The sequence below is a fragment of the Rana temporaria genome, chromosome 5, assembly GCF_905171775.1.
Source record: "Rana temporaria chromosome 5, aRanTem1.1, whole genome shotgun sequence".
Lineage (NCBI taxonomy): Eukaryota > Metazoa > Chordata > Amphibia > Anura > Ranidae > Rana > Rana temporaria.
In genome coordinates this window covers 272,213,865-272,230,549 of record NC_053493.1, presented here as the reverse complement: position 1 = coordinate 272,230,549, position 16,685 = coordinate 272,213,865, and the positions used below count along the sequence as shown (strand labels likewise).

Below are 16,685 nucleotides of genomic sequence, written 5' to 3'. Positions count from 1 at the left end.
GGAGTCCATCCTGTGTTAAAGGGGCCTTTATTTACCAGCATACCTATAGTTCGGTTAGACACTGAGGAAAGTGTTGTGGGTGTAAGGTGTGTTTCACTTCCCATCTACTCATATTTCCATCGCTGGAACACAGAGTGTACATTTTCTTGCAGGCAAACCAATTACATTCAGCTCTTCTCGCTTCATATTTTTGTTCCGAAAGTACTAGAGGGTGTATTTATAAAAGATTACAGAGCGTTTCTTTCTGTGAAATTTCATGCATATTCATTCTGTGTGAATTCTCAGCAAACTTTTTATCTTACCAGGCTATTTTCTCAAGTCATATGCTCTTTATTCATAAGTATATCATGAATCAGAAAAATGCCACATTATAGCCACTAGTTGAAGCTGTGATCACAGGAAATAAATACTTGTTTAGTATGATCATCAGCTCAATCTGGCCAGCTGTCTTAAAATTGTCTGCTCTGATTGATTTAAAAAAAAATAAAGTGAATCAGGAATATACTGCTTTATGGCCACTAGATGGACCTGGTGATCAAAGGAAATAAATAATGTTTTACTATGATCGACAGCTCTATATAGTGGCCATATTGAGGTATTTTCCTGATTCATGCTATTCTTATGAATCTAGAACATCCTATCCTAAGAGAAAATAACATTCGATTTTTGCAGGTATTTGCACAAAACAAATGCATGTGCAGTGTTTCAGGATGATTAGCTCTGCAACTTGCTTTTTTATAAATACACCACAAGGAGTACTGCTTTGTGAAGAGACAGCAAAGTTATTAAGACGTTGAGACATGTCACTCATAAATAGTGGCTACATCCTGAGTTTATGACCAAAACATTTGGTAAAAATTACCTAATGGGAGTCTGTCATTTCTATATAATTGTATCTATCGTTCCCTTTAATTTTCATTCCTGCCTCTTTGCGCTGCTTGTTCCACCCCAAGGGGCCAATAGCGAGTCACTACAGTAAATTTTTACTGTGCACAACAACTTCAACAAGTCACTATTGATTTATGGCTGCCACCTGACTGCAGCCCACCCTCCAATTTCCGCTGAGCCTGTATTGAGAATTGACATTGACGTCGGACTACCTGACATCCTCCTCCCATCACAACCCTTTGCAGAAAAAAACAGCTCATTCATGTGAAACCGGCATCCAGGAAGGAAGAGAAACATGTCAGTGAGAGGCAATCTTCTTTTGTAAGTAAACAAAGAAAAGCTAAACTGAATAACTGACTAACAAAAATACATACAAAAAACATTATCCTGCTAGGGCACAGAGAGAAGTGCATATTTTTCTTTTTGAGTCATTAACTTGCTTCTGGCCTGGACTGGCAATATTGTGTGCTAGTATTTAGGTAGGTGGGCATCTTGTTTATCGAGTGAACCAGAAAAGCCTAAACTAATCCAAATGACTGACTAAAAAATAAAACCTTATTATTATGTCAGGGGGCACAGTAAGAATGGCCTATTTGTTTTATTATTATTTTTTTTTTTTTTGGGGGGGGGGGCTCACCCACTTCTGCACTGGACTGGTAATTGGGGGGGGGGGGGTCACCCACTTCTGCACTTGACTGATAATATTTTTTGCTGGATTTGGTTCAAGCAGTCATATTGTTTAGCAAATCATCCTAAAAAAAAAAAAACAGTAACTGACTGACAAAAAATTAAAGAACTATATTCTGGCGCACAGTAAGAACAATATCATTTATTTTGAGGCCTTGGCAGTCATTCCCTTATTTTTGGACTATGTAGGTAATGCTGGGATTTGGGAACTGATCAGTCATCATCATTATCAAGTGAATCAGAAATACCTAAAATAATCTCAATAATTGATTTACTAATAGTTGATAAACTATATTATATTGTGTTAGAATGGTAAAATCTATTTGCGTCTCCTCACATGCACTTACTTTATAGAGCTTTCTAGAATAGCCTTATTCGTATGAACACAGCCCTATCCTGTGATAATCTGATGCATGTGAAAATTAAATGAGAGTTCCACCTGGTTGTTAAATATGTCAATTACAAGAACAAGCCCACAAAAGCCTGTGTACCTCCAGAAGCACTGTGCTCTACTAAAAGAATTAAACTAACTTTAACAATTTTAATAACATCTGCAATGTTGCATGTTAAACTGAATAATATATTTATCTTTGTATATGTTACAGCTGGGGTTTTATTTATTTATTTTTTTGCCCTAGGAATTTAAACCTCCACATGATGTTCTCCATGCAGCCCAGCAACACTGATCCATTCCTGAAAAATCCCCAAGTCAACTGTCAACAAGGAAAATTTAACACAGTAATGTCCTCCAGTAGCATTGCCTCATATTGATGACATTTTAAAGTCAACATACACCAAATAAGATGCAACACAGTGATACCCTCCAAAAGACATGGCCTATTCCTGATGCCTTTTCTTGGTCAACGTTCACCAAACAAGATGAAACACAGAGATGCCCTCCAGATGTTGACAATTTGGAGCCTTTTTTGGAGGAAAGCATATCAAAGTTTCCTTAATTGGGCCAAAAATCTTGACATGCATTAACGTCTTGTTATGTTAATAATTTTATTTTCCTTTCTCCTAAAAGTCTGATTTCCAAAACTCAAACTCACTCATCCAGGTCAACAGATGGAAAGCTTAAGACAAAGCGGAATCCTTCACAATCTAACTGTGCTGAGGCCTAGTCTGAGGTAAATGCCCCCCAAAAAATAAAAACTTGCACACAAACAATTTGTAGAGGCATTACAATTAATATTATGGTATATGTTACCAATAGGTTTTGCTCATATATCTTCTAAAAGAAGGTCAGCTACAAGTGCAAAAAAATTAAAGAGATTCACGAACAGAATATATGTAAAACTGCTCCAGAAAATAGATTACAGGAGGCCAAAAAAGGACTGGTTAGCAAAAACAATGCCCAAAAAAACATTCTACTATTTCTAATTCTGCGCATTTTGCAATGTCAAGTTTGTATGTCAGCGACCAGATCATCAAACAGGCATGGAAACTACAAGGGATGACACATGGAGACAAAGGAGTGTAACTTGGGTTGCCACCTCATCCCTTTAAACCCGAACACATATGAATTACACAGGTTCTGAGGCTAATTTAATGCAGATAAGGCACAAAGTGAGTTAAATTACCACCCTAATCAGCCACAGAACGTGTGTAATTAATATGTGTTTGGTTTTAAAGAGCTGGAAACTTAGTGTAACCCATTCTGAATGTAACTAATCTACTTCATGTTCAGATACACCTTCAACAAATGTAGAAATGTTATGCCCTGTTATGCCTTCCATATCTGCACATTTTATTATTTCTTACCAAAAGGTGTTTTCTCATAAGTAGAATATGTAATTTTGTGATTCAATATGCCTTCTGTGAGTGAGTGAGTGAGTGAGTGAGTGAGTGAGTGAGTGAGAAACTTGTAAAGAGCAACACATGCGAACTGAATCGCCTCTGGGCGCTGTAGTCATTTCATGGGCAAGGAAAACCCCTTGACCTCAGAAGAGATGGGTTTTAATCTTTCTCCTGAAGGCCAAGTGGTCCGACTCCTGTCGGATGGTGGTTGGTAGTGCATTCCACAGCCGAGGTCCTTGGACAGCAAATCTTCGGTCTCCTTTGGACTTGTATCTGGCTTTGGGTATCTCCACAAGGTTTTGATTGGTGGATCGCAGAACGCGATTGGAGTTGTGGGCTTTTATTTTGTCACATAGATATTGGGGGGCGTTTCCTTGAATACACTTATGCATTAGGCAGAGTGCCTTGAAAGTGATTCTGTCTTTTACTGGCAACCAATGAAGGGATCTCAGTGAAGGGGAGATTGATTCCCATGTTTTTTGCCGGTCACTAATCGCGCGGCCGCATTTTGAACGACTTGCAGACGAGTGATTTGGTATTTGGGGAGACCTAAATAGAGGGCATTTGCGTAGTCAATTCTGTAAGTTCAGAATTTTCAGCTATGGTCTCTACATCTGCCAGGCCATTTTCATAAAGTGCCTTGCAAAAGTATTTACCCCCCTTTGCTTTTTACCTATTTACATTACAGCCGTTAGTTTTTTAATCTGAATTATATGTGATGAATCAGAACACAATAGTCTAAGCTGGTAAAGTAAAATTATAAAAAGATATACATAAAACTATTTTTCAGAAATAAAAAAATGATAATTGCCATGTGCGTATGTATTCACCCCCTTTGTTATGAAGCCCATAAAAAGCTCTGGTGCAACCAATTACCTTCAGAAGTCACACAGAAGTCACACAATTAGTGAAATGATGTCCACCTGTGTGCAATCTAAGTGTCACATGATCTGTCATTACATGTACACACCTTTTTGAAAGGCACCAGAGGCTGCAACACCTAAGCAAGAGAAACCACTAACCAAACACTGCCATGAAGACCAAGGAACGTTCCAAACTAGGGACAATGTTGTTGAGAAGTACAAGTCAGGGTTAGGTTATAAAAAAATATCCAAATCTTTGATGATCCCTAGGTGCACCTTCAAATCTATCATAACCAAATAGAAAGAACATGGCAGCAAACCTGCCAAGAGACGGCAACACACCAAAACAGAGAGGCAGCACAGAGACCTAAGGTAACCCTATAGTAGAGCCGCAGAGTTCCACAGCAGAGACTGGAGTACCTGTACATAGGACGACAATAAGCCGTACGCTCCATAGAGTTGGGCTTTATGGCAGAGTGGCCAGAAGAAAGCCATTACTTTCAGCAAAAAAATTAAAATAGCATGTTTTGAGTATGCAAAAGAGACTCCCAAAATGTTTGGAGGAAGGTGCTCTGGTCTGATGAGACTAAAATTTTACTTTTCTGCCATCACATCACCCAAAGAACACCATACCCACAGTGAAACATGGTGGTGGCAGCATCATGCTGTGGGGATGTTTTTCAGCAGTCGGAACTGGGAAACTGGTCAGAGTTGAGGGAAAGATGGGTGGTGTTAAATACAGGGATATTCTTGAGCAAAACCTGTACCACTCTGTGTGTGATTTGAGGCTAAGATGGAGGTTCGAACAGGAAAAAGATAATGATTGTTGCGCTATGAGTGTCAGCTGTAGGCAAAGCTGTGTTGTTAACAGGGTGGAAGGGAATGTGTCCAGGGATGGGAACACAGTTACAATTAGCAGCAAAGAGTCAGTGAACAGTTAATTGAAAAGTGACTCCTGGTGAGAATTTAGTTCCTTGAAAAATGGGAGAGTCTATAGCCTGGGTATTTTACCACAGGGAAATGTAACTGACACAAAACAGGAGGCAGCACGCTGAAGAGTAGAAAAACCTTTAGGAGAAATACAAAAGAAAGAAAACAAGCAGCGCAGTAGTGTTATCACACGTTGTTAATTTTAGGAGAAGTGCACTCACTCTGAGTAGAATAAAAGCAGGCACATCATGATAATGTCCAATGGACAGCAGGATGGACAGCAGGGCTCCAAGAGGCGATCTTCTAGCGCTGTAAGTTCTTGTCTGGCGGCGCCGGTGCCTTCCAGTGTACCAGGTTAGAGCAAACAAGGAGCAGGGGGAAATCGTCCGTCCAAGAGTCCCTGGTCGCGGTCGAATGATGCTAGTACTATGATGCTAGTACTAGCATCATCTGACCACGACCAGGGACTTTTGGATGGACGTTTTCCCCCTGCGCCTTGTTTGCTCTAACCTGGGACACTGGAAGCCACCGGTACCGCCAGACAAGAACTTACAACGCTAGAAGATCGCCTCTTGGAGCCCTGCTGTCCATCCTGCTGTCCATTGGACATTATCATGATGTGCCTGCTTTTATTCTACTCATAGTGAGTGCATTTCTACTAAAATTTACAATGTGTGATAAAACTACTGCACTTAGGTTGGCGCTGCTTGTTTTATTTATTTTAAGATGGAGGTTCACCTTCCAACAGGACAATGACCCAAAACACACTGCTAAAGCAACACTTGAGTGGTTTAAGGGGAAACATGTAAATGTGTTGCAATGGCCTAGTCAAAGCCCAGACCTCAATCCAAATAGAAAATCTGTGGTTAGACTTAAAGATTGCTGTTCACAAGCGCAAACCATGCAACTTAAAGGAGCTGGTGCAGTTCTGCAAGGAGGAATGGGCAAAAATCCCAGTGGTAAGATGTGGCAAGCTCATAGAGACTTATCCAAAAGAGACTTGGAGCTGTGATAGTTGCAAAAGGTGGCTCTACAAAGTATTGACTTTAGGGAGGTGAATAGTTTTGCACATTTACTTTTTCTGTTATTTTGTTATATTTGTTGTTTGCTTCACAATAAAAAAAATATATATATACTCTGAACTGCATTATATATACTATACGGACTGCATTATATACTCTGAACTGCATTATATATACTATACGTACTGCATTATATACTCTGAACTGCATTATATATACTATATGGACTGCACTATATACTCTAAACTGCATTATATATACTATACAGACTGCATTATATACTCTGAACTGCATTATATATACTATACAGACTTCACTATATACTCTGAACTGCATTATATATACTATACGTACTGCATTATATACTCTGAACTGCATTATATATACTATATGGACTGCACTATATACTCTGAACTGCATTATATATACTATACGTACTGCACTATATACTCTGAACTGCATTATATACTATACCGAGTGTATTATATACTCTTAACTGCATTATATATACTATACGGACTGCAATGTATACTCTGAACTGCATTATATACTGTATACTATACAGACTGTATTATATACCCTAAATTGCATTATATATACTATACAGACTTCATTATATACTCTGAACTGCACTATATATTCTGAACATCATTATATAAAAAATACAGACTGCACTATATACTCTGAACTGCATTATTTATACTATGCGCACTGCATTATATACTCTGAACTGCATTATATATACTATACGGACTGCATTATATACTCTGAACTGCATTATATACTATACAGACTGCACCATATACTCTGAACTGCATTATATATACTATATGGACTGCACTATATACTCTGAACTGCATTATATATACTATACAGAGTGCACTATATACTCTGAACTGCATTATATATACTATACAGAGTGCACTATGTGCTCTGAACTGCATCATATATACTATACAGACTGCACTATGTACTCTGAACTGCATTACACATACTATAGTATGTATAATAGTATAGTATACAGACTGCACTATATACTCTGAACTATAATATATATGTATACAGTATATATACTACACTTACTGCACTATATACTCTGAACTGTATAATATATACTACACCAGGGGTAGGTATATATATATATACTACACTGACAAACAGCACACTACACTACCTGCCTAATCGCAATTCATTCACTATATACAGCTGCTGTGTAAGCAGCAGCCTTATATAGTGTGGGGCTGTCATTGGCCAAAGCATGCAGGTCAGGTGCATGCTTTGGCTAATCAGCAGCCATCAATGCACTGAGATCTTGAAGTGCATTATGGGGTGCTCCGCAGTGCTCGAATTTGACGCAAACGCCCCATATATTTGTTTGTTCTGCGAACAATCAAACAGCCTATGTTCGATTTGAACTTACATTTGACTCGAACATCGGGAACATCCCTATTCACTTCTCTGAAAAATTTACTAAATATCAACAAACCCTGCCTTTTGTCACAGCATAAATTGTTTTTTTTTATTTGTGGTCAAGCAATAACAGCTGTATTGCTGGGAGTATTGCTATCCTAACATTTGTATACAGCATATTTAAACCAATAATAATGTAGTCAGATCAAACAAAGTGACATTCCAACAGAAGCTTTTCAAACTGTAGCACACATTGGTTGAAGATGATATTGATCAAATACATTTTGAACTTTTTAGTTTCAAAGAAAATGTGGTGGAATCAGGTGTTGATCAGGAGATCCTCCAGAAATGTAGCTTGGTCTGTACCCTCCGCTCCCACCAGGAGGCCCACAAATCAGAGGTTACAACAATGGAGTCGTTTCTCTATGTCATCCTGTTTTTGGGTAAGTTGCTGGATTTGGCGCTGTATTCGTTCCGCTGAGTGGTGTAGCAGGTGCAGCGTGTCTTCAGCCTGGCCGATGTATGGGTCTCTGCCTCCGTTACCCTGTCTCTCAGCTTGTGGAAATAGTGACGCATGAGGGAGATATAGACTTTAACCCCCTCAATCTTGATAGTGAGCCTCACTTGGCATGCAGAAATTCATCAAGCACTTTTGTTGTCTCTGTCGTATAAGTCAGAAGCGAAGGCGCCACCATCTTCCCCCAGGGATTCCTGCTCTTTGTGTCAACTTTTTCCAAGTTTTTAGCTGAATTCCGATGCTTTGCACAGAGGAGACATAATATGCCAAGTATGCAGGTCTTCTGGAGTAGGAATTTGTGTATGAAGTTCAGGGTATTTGCCAGGATATCTAGGAAAGGGTACAGTGAAGACGGAGCTCCTCTCACATGTGTCCTACTCTATTGTGCTCTAGGCAATGCTCCCCAAAAAAAATATTTGTTAAAGATGAATATTAAAATCAGACAAAAATCCCAATCATCCCCTTGGAGGCATGAGTTAGTTTGGTAAGACTAACAGTCTTACAAACAGTAAAAGAAAGGGTAACAGAGCCAGTAATAACTACAACCTAAGGATATTACAAAGGGGTTAATAGTTTACATTTTAGCCTAAAACCTGTGGGTATGGTTAAAGAGTACAGTAACTTTAAAGATTGCCTAATTCTACATAACTGATGTCAACATCTTGAGAAATCATTAAAGCAACGATTTCAGCTCTTTACTTCTGATCACCATCCCCATCCTACCTAGCAACATTTGCTTCTGTTGATTCACTGTTGTATACATCTTGTATCTTGTTCAAAAACATAGAAATCAGACAGACCAATTGTCATATTATATTTAATGGTTGCATTATACAGTAAATACATACTTACATAACTAATGCCAACATATTGAGCACTGGGTATTATAAATATTTCAGCTCTGTACTAATGGTTATCCTCGTCATGTTCAGCATGACTTGATTAATTAATTACTGGTCATCCTCATTATATTTAAAAACACAAAAGCTTGACCAATTACCAATGTACCAATGTATGTATTTTTCCTGTCATTTGTTTGTTTGCTGTTGCTTTTCTCTTGTATCTTGTTCAGTGAAAATAAAAATGTGGAAATCAGATGGATCCTTTGCATGATTTTATTACAAATACAATTCAGATTACTATTGATTTCTGATAGGCCCCTTTCACACGGGCGCCTCTGCTAAGTGGAATCCATTTGCTGAACGGGGAATCTCTCTGCTGATCCCTGCTAAGTAGGTGGATGACCGGTCCCTGTCCGCTCCGCTATGCAGAGCGGACACTGACACAGGCCCGCTCTCCTCTATGGGGCAATAGGATGGAAACGGATGGCCTATCCATTTTCATCTGATCCCATCCGATCTGTCAGACAGATGGGGAATAGAACCACCATCCATTGTTTTTTGGCAGACAAGATCAGATGCCGGTGGGTGTCAGTAGACATATGTCCGCTGGCATCTGCCACTCCATAGAAGAGATTGGAAGGTCAGATCTGCCTAAAAACTGATCAGGTCAGACAGCCTATATGAAAGGGGCCTTAAAGTGATACTAAAGGTTTGATTAAAAAAATAAAATATTAAACATGTCATACTTCCCTCCACTGTATAGCTCGTTTTGCACAGAGTAGCCCCGAACACCGTTTTCTGAGGTCCTCCGGCGGCTCTCTTAGCTCCTCCCTGCATCAGGTAACCCCCTCTGGGAAGCGCTCTCCCAAGGAGGTTACCTTGCAGGTGCGCTCCCCTGTCCAGCATTCGGCGTCCATAGCCACCGAATGCAGAACCCGGCCCTGCCCCCCCCCCCCCCAGAGCTCACGTCATTGGATTTCATTGACAGCAGTGGAAGCCAATGGCTGCGCTGCTATCAAGCTATCCAATCAAGAGCCGAGAACCCTGGGCAAAGATGCAGCGCGTCCTCGGCGTGGAACATTCTAGGGCTCAGGTAAGTAAATGGGGGGGGGGGGCTGGGGGGGCATGTAATTGTCAGGTGTTTTTTCACCTTAAAGCGGATGTGCCACTAAAAAACTATATTAAAAGCAAGCAGCTACAAATACTGCAGCTGCTGACTTTTAATATAAGGACACTTACCTGTCCTGGAGTCCAGCGGTGATCGCAGCAAATGACGAGCCGATCGCTCGTCACCCTGCTGCTCCCCCCTCCATCCACGGTGAGGGAACCAGGAAGTGAAGCGCTCCGGCTTCACTGCCCGGTTCCCTACGGCGCATGCGCGAGTCGCGCTGCACCCGCCGATTGGCTCCCGCTGTGTGCTGGGAGCCGAGTGTTCCCAGCATACAACGGGGGGGGCGACGGGAAGCGGAGGAAAAACCCGTCCTTTGCCCGTATCGTAGGGCCGGAAGTGGGTGCAGATACCTGTCTGTAGACAGGTATCTGCACCCCACTCCCCCCTGAAAGGTGTCAAATGTGACACCGGAGGGGGGGAGGGTTCCGATCAGCGGGACTCCACTTTAGAGTGGAGATCCGCTTTAATGTATAGAATGCATTAAGGTGAAAAACAGGAGGGTTTACAACCCCTTTAAGTTGTTGCTTCAGAAATAAAGGCAGTGTTGTTGGATGAAGATTGTAGCTGTATCATGTGAAAAAGTCGGTAAAGATGGGTCACCAGACCTAAAATCTCCCAGTCTTCCACTGTCCATATTATCTTAAAGAATAAATAAAAGCAAATCAAGTGAATGTAAAAGAAAATCTCAAATTGTGGGTTGTCCCCAAAACAGGAATAGTGGGGATATCTTTCAATGGGGACAACAGCTCTGGTGACCCTGGTGACAACCATGGATTCCATCACTTTAGAGGGATTTTCTCTCACTTCCTCTTTTGGCTATGGGATTCTCTCCAATGGGACACAGATATCAAAAATAAACCTTACAGGGGTCAAATCCCTTACCTACTCTATTAATAATGAAAAAATAAAACAGTTTGCCTGTAAAATGCAGATGCTTTTCACATAATTTGATAATTAATGTGCATATCCACACAATGTTTTGAGTAAAGATTCTCAACTTCTGTCGAAAATCAACCTCAATATTTTAGCCCAGAATTCCCCAGCCCATACACATAGTGCAGGGGTGTCAAACTGGCGGCCCTCCAGCTGTTCCGAAACTACAAGTCCCATCATGCCTCTGCCTATGAGAGTCATGCTTGTAACTGTTAGCCTTGCAATGCCTCATGGGACTTGTAGTTTTGCAACAGCTGGAGGGCCGCCAGTTTGACACCCCTGACATAGTGCAAGATAATACCAAAAGCTCTTTTTACAATGGTGTTCATACCTGTCAAAATAATGAACTTCTCTTGCACATGAATTACTATTTTATGAGAAAGAGTTTTTTCACATAATTAAATATACACTTGTTTTTTATTTCACATTTTAGGTACTGAAAGATTTTATCAAGTACATTAGCCAAATATGTGACCAAGATGGGAAAATTGGTGATTTGTACCTTGAACTAAACAAACTTTCATATGAAAGTAAGTAAGTAAAAAAAAAAGTTTGGAAGTTTTTGTGGACTTTGCAAAGGATGTAATGTATGGCTATGTCCTTTTACAGTAATTTGTTCAGTCCTGTACAATGAGAGATGTGGACTTCTCCAAGAAGCTTGTACCGAAGATGCCTTGACTTTCATAAAATCAGTAAAAAAGGTATTAAATCTAAATTCTAATTTCTAATTAGTTCTCGTTCACCCCAAGATGTTACATTTTTAAAATGTAGGTAATATTAAGTCATTGTTTTAAATTAGGGGTTACTGAATTGATGAGAGTTTGTAAAGGCAGAATATAAATATTTTCAAAGGAGATTTTTATTTATACAAATGTATTTGAACTCAATTGTGAAGATAGTGAGGTCTGGTGAGCCCCAAACTGTGTAGAGGGAATGGGTAAGTCAACAGAGTGCCACCCTAATTTTCTCAAAAATATGCAAGTTGCCAATAGAAATGGTTAGATTTAAATCTCATGCCTGTCCTAGGCAATTATAGGGGGTGGGGTTGACAACTTTAAAAGAACACAGCCCAGATTTTGACAAAAAGCATGGATGTTTAGAAACAATGCGGACATGTTATAAACCTCCAATAGTAGAGTCGCCCAAAGATTCCTTGTAAGGCCTGTAGCAACTTAAAGCAATATACATTTTAAATATTTTTTTTAACTTCCACAACCAAACTTTTTACATAATCCCTAGGTTCTGTTCTGATGGAGCAATCACAATTAAAAAAGTGGTCACCTTATTGTATGAGAAGACACCAATCAGGTAGACACCAAACAGGTCCAGAAGGTTAATATAACTCGGTCTCTTAAGAGAAATATGCATAGGATTCATATTTTTTTTCCCTAATGATCTCCAATATCATTCTGTTATATAATATGTTGGTTGTCAGATTGTGAAAACTTGTTATATGGAAATAAGGATGTATTTAGCATAGTTGGCTCACTGAAGCATAAAAAAATACTCCAGAACACCTAAGAACACATTCCCTCAGACCCTTTGATTATCTGTAAATAGATCTGAAAAACCCTTTCCGTGGACTGCCCTTTCCGTTGACTGCAAAAAACTGTTGCAACAGCAGCTCTCATATGACATCAGAACTACTAAAGATACTGCAAGTCACTTACTATGCAGGTGAATTGGACATCTACATGAATTCCAAGAACAGGCAAACTTTACTCCATGTATAACTTAAGGCAAAACTTTTTGTTTCATTTTAGACAGAATTGAGAGGGTGTAGAAGATCGGGTTTTAGTGCTGCCTGTGTGTCAGGGATCGGATAGGAGACTGATTTGATGAGGTCGGTCTCTCTTATATCTCCTGTCCTGGCTCCGCTAAAGGTGAGACAGATGAAGCAGAAGGACAAGAGGGACATGAGTGCCTGGAGCAGGAGGTCCTGGGAGAACAACTTGGCAGGGTTCAGCAAGGTCTCAGGGATAGCCAGGTTCGTCAGCAGGCGGGCAGTGAGGTACCAAATCATGGACAGAGCCAGAGTCAGGAACGGAGCCGGGTCAGAGATGGGCATCAGTACAGGAACAGAACACAGAGCCAAGGTCAAGAGCAAGCCGGGTCTAAATACTGGGAGGACACTCAGGATCAGAGCAGGATTCAGGAACACAGCTGAAGATCAGTCAGCAAAGCACAAGAGCCCAGACTCCCTTTAAATAGGCTGTCTGGCGCCAAAAGGAATTAGGCTCGTACGTGTACGTGCATGCTCATGCACGCACATGTGCGCATGCGTGCCCGAAATTGAGGACTCTGGCGCGCATGCACGCGCTTGTGTGCCATTCTATGGCAAAGGCTATGTGCTTGCGCACGTCTGTGTGCAAAACGTCTCACAGGAGTTCCCTGACAATGTGGCTCTGTTAGAGATTCACTCTCTTTATTTGTCCTGTAATTTAAAGTGTTAGTATACGAAAATATCACATTTTGGGTTGGTTCGGCCATGGGACAGGAAATGAAGGGATATATCCCCAAAACTGACAGGGGTTATAACCCCTTCCCCCTTCCTCCATCCAAAATGAAAGAAAAAAAGAAAGTTCTGACTATAGTTCTTCTTTAAGTATTTTTTTTATATATTTGCTTATATTTTACTGCTGGTATGTCTGTTTTGTATTCTATTTTGTAGTTTTTTTTCTTCATTCAAACAATATTTAAAATTTGTTGGGTTTAATCCAAATGCTCTAATTAAAAATGAAAGAACCTTGCCTCTGTAAGGGGCTACTGTAGAGTTAACATTGTTACATTACTGTCTGAGCATAACAACGAGTGATAAAGACATTGTCCTTGAAGGTAAGAATTGCAACAGCAGATGTTGTGAACAGCAAAATAACTTTTAATAAAATAGTTCTTCTAACTATTCAGTTTCTTTACAGTGATAGCTATGGCCAATTTTTTTAATACAGCTGTGTTCTGAAGTCTAGCCATAGGGCAGAGATGGAACTATCAGGGTTGCAAAGGTCACATTTGCAACCAGGCCATGGAATTCCATCACCCTAGGGTAACCCCAAGATGGCAGGAAGGGTGTCAGCTGCAGAACATTTTCATTCACAGACAGTTGCGTCTGCCAGCATATTGTCGATGCCTACACAAAATCACAGACATTCACATCGCTTTGACTGTGTGCTCTGGTGCTATGCGGGTTTATCTGTGTGGTGCCCACTCAGAACATGCCAAGGACAGATCCCCCCCAACCTGCTCCCCTAGCAGTGATAAGGCAGCTCCCACTGGAGTACTGATCATCCCTGAGGTGGAGCCTGCTGCTAAGCTTGCAATTATTGGACGGGACTCGGGGAGGTGGTTTGGCCGGCCTCGAAGGGGATTGGACCTTGTGGGGCAAGCAAGTGTGCTGTTGTAAGTAGCTTAGTCAGGTTGCAGAGTGGACTGGACATAGTTATGTGCTGTGGCAGTTATTGAGTGGAGACAGATTCTGGAGGATATGCACGATAACCCTTTCATTGCTACAAGATCCCTGGTAACTGGATACGATTAACCTTTTCATTGCTGGCAGGTGAAATCCCAGTTGGAAGTGCATGATTAACCCTTCCAGATCTGTGTTGAAAGTGTGTGATTACCCATTTCATTGCCAGCAGATCCCTGGTGGAAATATCATGCAATTCCACTATGGATCTGCTAGCAAATAAATGGTTAATCATACACTTCCAAGGGCCCCAGGCTTAGAGGGGAGGGCCCCATGACCAATGGAAAGGGCATCAGGATGGGGGTTAGAGGTGCCCTTCATGTTTTCTTGCACTGGGGCCCTGAAGGTTCTATGCTTCTGCCATAGGGATTATAACTCTAAATGAGTATCAGGATCTAACATCCCCTGCCATTTGCTATGTACAGGTATATGTATTTTATGTTTTTTTATTTGGGCTGTAGTTGCCCAATGAAAAACACATATGAGGATGGAACTGAAAACCAAAATTCTTTATGAACATAAACATGTATAACACACCAAGCAGGAATAAGTAACTCAGGGAAACTTTTATTTTATTTCTTCTAAATCGGGGATTGGCATTTTGGAAGCTTAGAATGGATAATGTGCAAATAAGCAGTATAAAAAATGCCTTGTTTATGACATTTTCAGAGACATTTTCCACTGAATTGACAAATTCAGTGGAAACCAAACTTGTATACTATCTGGAGCGCAATGCATAATGTTAAGAGGCATCTTCTGCATTTATATTTAATTAACATTATTTTTCAGATATTTATATACAGTAGTAACTTTTTGTTTCTTTCCACTGTGGCTTTTGTTGTTCCTTAATGGGCTGTTGCAAATCCCCTTTCCATTTCTCTGTCCCCTGACACCACTGCATCTTTTTCTGCCTTTTGTAATGTTTTCTGAATTTGGTAAGCAGTAAGGTAACTGAAACGTTGAGCCTGAAGTCCACAGATGATAAATTTAACAAACACTGAAAACACTGAAAAAAAAAAGAAACACTGTGTAAAAAAGGCATCAGCTAGCTAAATATACATGTTCTACTTTCACAGATGATGCAGTACTTAGGCCCTCTGATTGTAACTTCAGCAGATCTTCACAAGCAATTTAACACAAGATCATGGCAAAAACATACAGAAGCTTGGGATTATATCTTTTCAACAGGTATTTAATCATTAGAATTTGCACATGGAGTAAAATGTGATTGTAGGTATCTTTTTTTTTTTTTTTTTAACTGTGCCTGTTACTTTGTAATTGACAGTAGGGATGATTTTAGTGCTCAGTCTAAAAGTTAGTTTATAGCGAACACTGACTGTTAGGAAGTTCATCCAAATGCTGAACATTTAGGGTATTCGGTGTGGCTAACTGTAAGCAGCAGCTGTAAGTAAATGGGTGGGGAATTGAACCATAAATCATTACCAAAATATGGCCTCATGGCCATATTTGGACAATGATGTCACCACTAGTCATGTCTCATCCTTAAAACCCCTTTCACACTGAGGCACTTCTAAACTGCCAGTAAAACACTAAGCGCTGTTTAGCTTTTCAGGCGCTTCTTAAGAGTTTTCCATTCATTTCAATTGAGAGGGGTGTTTTTTCACCGCCCTGCCAGCCACAGTGTGAAAGCATTCATTGATTTTAATGGAAATAGATTTTTGTTTGAACTTTTCAGGTGCTTTTGCTTGCTTAAAAAAACTTGAAATGCGCCTCAGTGTGACAGGGGTCTTATATTACGCTTACCCTTCACATTGGTCCATTGCGTTTTTGTCATTTTGATAAAAATTTAGCATGCTACATTTTTAGGGAAGGAAAGGAGAATCAGAACCAAAGAAATAATGGATAATTATGGATTTTAAATATGAACGCTGCTGCTCAATCCTAGTAAATAACTAGTGGATAATCTAAGAAAACAAAAACAGCAGTGCAAATCTATAGAAATTCCACAATCAATTGAGAAATTATGCAATCTAATGATGATGGACTCCTTACAATTATCGCATATGAAACCAAATCTGACCCCAAATGATACTTTTTGCGGACCATTGACATTATTACATTGATCAGTGATATAAAATGCACTGATCAATGTAAAAATGTTAATGACAGGGAAGGGGTTAATACTAGGGGGCGATCAA

General features: G+C 40.1%; 1 protein-coding gene across 1 annotated transcript in view; it reads left to right on the top strand.

The window, feature by feature from the left end:
* The window catches only part of LOC120940805 (1,25-dihydroxyvitamin D(3) 24-hydroxylase, mitochondrial-like), a 47,666-nt gene that overhangs the window by 13,117 nt on the left and 17,864 nt on the right, over positions 1–16,685 (top strand). The window contains exons 4-6 of the mRNA XM_040353861.1: positions 11,497–11,593; positions 11,673–11,764; positions 15,603–15,714. Coding sequence (XP_040209795.1) covers positions 11,497–11,593; positions 11,673–11,764; positions 15,603–15,714 — 301 coding nt within the window. The remainder of the gene's footprint in view (positions 1–11,496; positions 11,594–11,672; positions 11,765–15,602; positions 15,715–16,685) is intronic.